The sequence below is a fragment of the Helianthus annuus genome, chromosome 7, assembly GCF_002127325.2.
Source record: "Helianthus annuus cultivar XRQ/B chromosome 7, HanXRQr2.0-SUNRISE, whole genome shotgun sequence".
Classification (NCBI taxonomy): domain Eukaryota; kingdom Viridiplantae; phylum Streptophyta; class Magnoliopsida; order Asterales; family Asteraceae; genus Helianthus; species Helianthus annuus.
This window is the reverse complement of record NC_035439.2, coordinates 21432495-21435181: the sequence shown is the minus strand read 5'-3', so window position 1 is coordinate 21435181 and position 2687 is coordinate 21432495. Positions and strand designations below refer to the sequence as shown.

Genomic DNA, 2687 nt, shown 5'->3' with positions numbered 1-2687 from the left:
ATTTCTAGGGGGAAATGTCCATTACAACTTCTTTGATGCTGTGCATATATGTGGTCAGAGAGTCATTGAGAGATTTTGACCATCAGCCCTACATGTGTAAGCACCTCAAATTTGAATAAGGTTTGACTTTTTTAAAGATTAACTTAGTTAGCATTACCTTTTTTTGGATGATGTTTGCAATTTAGGCATGACTCGTGTACAACGCACAACAGGTGTTTGATAAAAATCATCAAAGAGTGATGCTAATCTGATTGCAAACAGATACGTTTCAGTCCCTTTCGAGGCAATTGGAGTCCGTAGATTGGAGTCTGTAGAATTCAACTACGAGTTCTAACATATTTTCGGTTTTTGTTTCTAGGGATAAATGGCCATAAAAGGTTCCTTGATGCCCTACGCATATGCTGGCTTGATGCCCTGCGTATAGAGATTCTGACCATCAACCTTATATAGTTATATGTGCATGCACTTAAATTTAAATGGACATAAATTTTGTATATGCAGGGAATTGTAGACATTACAGTCAAGAACGAGAAGCAACAGGCATTGGACATCAGACCCAAATGAAGTGCAGGAACAATGCTCGATTTGGTCAGAAACAACCTGTGGCGTCGAATGTGATTGAAGAGATTAAAATTGTTTTGTATTCTGGAGTCATTGTGCTAGTGCCCAGCTGGCCTTTGTAATCTTTTTGTTTAATGTGACTCGTGTAGGGTATTTTCTTTGTAATCATTAGTGATTTGTGTAGGTATACTCTATGTAATTCTTATTAGTGACTCGTGTAGAGTATACGCTTTGTAATTATATCAATGATAATGACCTGTTTGACGATCTTCACTACTATTTTTGATCCAAACTTTGAAAAGTAATATAACATCCTGGATAAGAGGGTAAAATAGTCCATTACCTCAAGTATTAACTATTAAAGCCAACACAAATCAGAAACAAGCATCTGCACATGCCCAGTTGAGATTAAGAAACCAACTCTTTTTGACCCGTTTCACTAGAATTCACTATATTTTGACATGAATAACACGAACTTGCTATATTTTGACTCGTTTAACGAGAATGCTATATTCTGACCCGTTTAACATAAACTCGCTATATTTGGACCAGTTTAACATTAACTCGCTATATTTGGACCAGTTTAACATTAACTCGCTATTTAACCATTTAACATGAACTCGCTATATTTTGATCAAGTACTTCAATTCTTTTTTATATCATTTAAGTTCATCAGAAGTACTGTAATATTTTCACAAGTAAATCAAGGCAAATCACTGTAACATTTTCATAAAAAAAACCCCACTAATTGAATAGTGGGTTAGAAATTCCAACATAGAATGACTTCAAGTTTCAAATAAAAAATCTACTTTATTCAAACAACTGTAAGCATCACACATGATCTTCAAAACAAGTAAGTCTTCAAGCAAATGGCATCTTAAACTTGTTGGTCATGTATGTGACATCGAACACAACAACATCCCCAAATTTTACATACGAGTCTCTTGATCTCCCGTCAGCCCAGAAAATATTTCTTGGAGACCCATCATTAGACAAATCCACAACAAAATAAAGGTTACGATCTTCTAATAATTTATCTTGGAAATGTTTAATGAGCCCATAAAACTCCTTACCTTTGTACTGTTTTCGTTGCTCAGCTAAGATGTCAGTACATTGTTTGGATGTTACATCATTTTCTTCTGGACTTTTCATCGTATTTATGACCTTCTTGATTTGGCAAGGTTTCATCCCGGATTGACTGAGTTCCGTCGCTAGAGATTTGCAGGCCATTAAGCGGTGAAACTTCGCATGAGAACAGTGTTTCATTACTTTGGTCGGAGTAACAGTTAGCTCATGATTGTGTACATCATTAAACATATCCACAAACCATGTCCCATCTTTACTTTTAGAAATTCGAAGAAATGCCTCACATCCGGTCCTTAAATCCCTGCGATGTTTCTTAACATCCCCACTAGAACTATTAGACTTTAAATCTTTAAAACCTTGTTTATTGCATACATATTTCTTTCGATAAGGATCATTTGTTGTCTTATTTTTAAAAGCTGTATAAATGCGTATTCCAAATCCATGTAAAAAGGCGTAATGGTTGTAGAACTCATATGCATCATCAGGGCTAGCGAAAACCGTTCCCACTACATTATTATCTTCATCTTTCCCAAGCCCAAGATCGATGTTTACATCATTATGATCCTCTATTTCAACATCTGAACAATTGATTTGTTTTGTTTCAACAGCTTCCTTATCAAATAGATGTTGTAAATCTGCCATGTTTTGTATATCCTATTTCAGCACAAAAAAATAAATCAATTTTAACTCATTAACTAATTTGGGAAATGTTCGGATTCATACTAACCTGGTAACCGGATTGATGAGAATCAACTGAAGCCATTAAATTGTTTGAGAGGTAAATATCTTGAGATGTAAAAATCTTAATCCGATCAACTTGTGATAGGCTGATCAATTTGCTCAGAGTACGTATTTTCTACATATAATTGATGACAATCAAAACGTGATGGATAGTGCTGAACTTGAAGATTTCTATCAAAACGTCTCAATCTTTACTTTTTGATCGACTGATGGACAACTCTTCGGATTTTGATCGATTGTAAATTGAGGAAGAATTTCTTGAATGGAAGTCTGGACGTGGTTTGGTTGATGTGAGTGGT

The 2687-nt window shown here is 35.1% G+C and overlaps 1 protein-coding gene across 1 annotated transcript; it reads right to left on the bottom strand.

The window, feature by feature from the left end:
- Positions 1–1422: 1422 nt before the first annotated feature.
- LOC110866685 (protein FAR1-RELATED SEQUENCE 5-like) lies at positions 1423–2410 on the bottom strand. Its single transcript, XM_022115828.1, has 2 exons — positions 2375–2410; positions 1423–2301 (listed from the first exon to the last, which is right to left on the bottom strand). The coding sequence occupies exons 1-2, from the start codon at positions 2408–2410 to the stop codon at positions 1423–1425; spliced, it is 915 nt and encodes a 304-aa protein (XP_021971520.1).
- Positions 2411–2687: the final 277 nt, after the last annotated feature.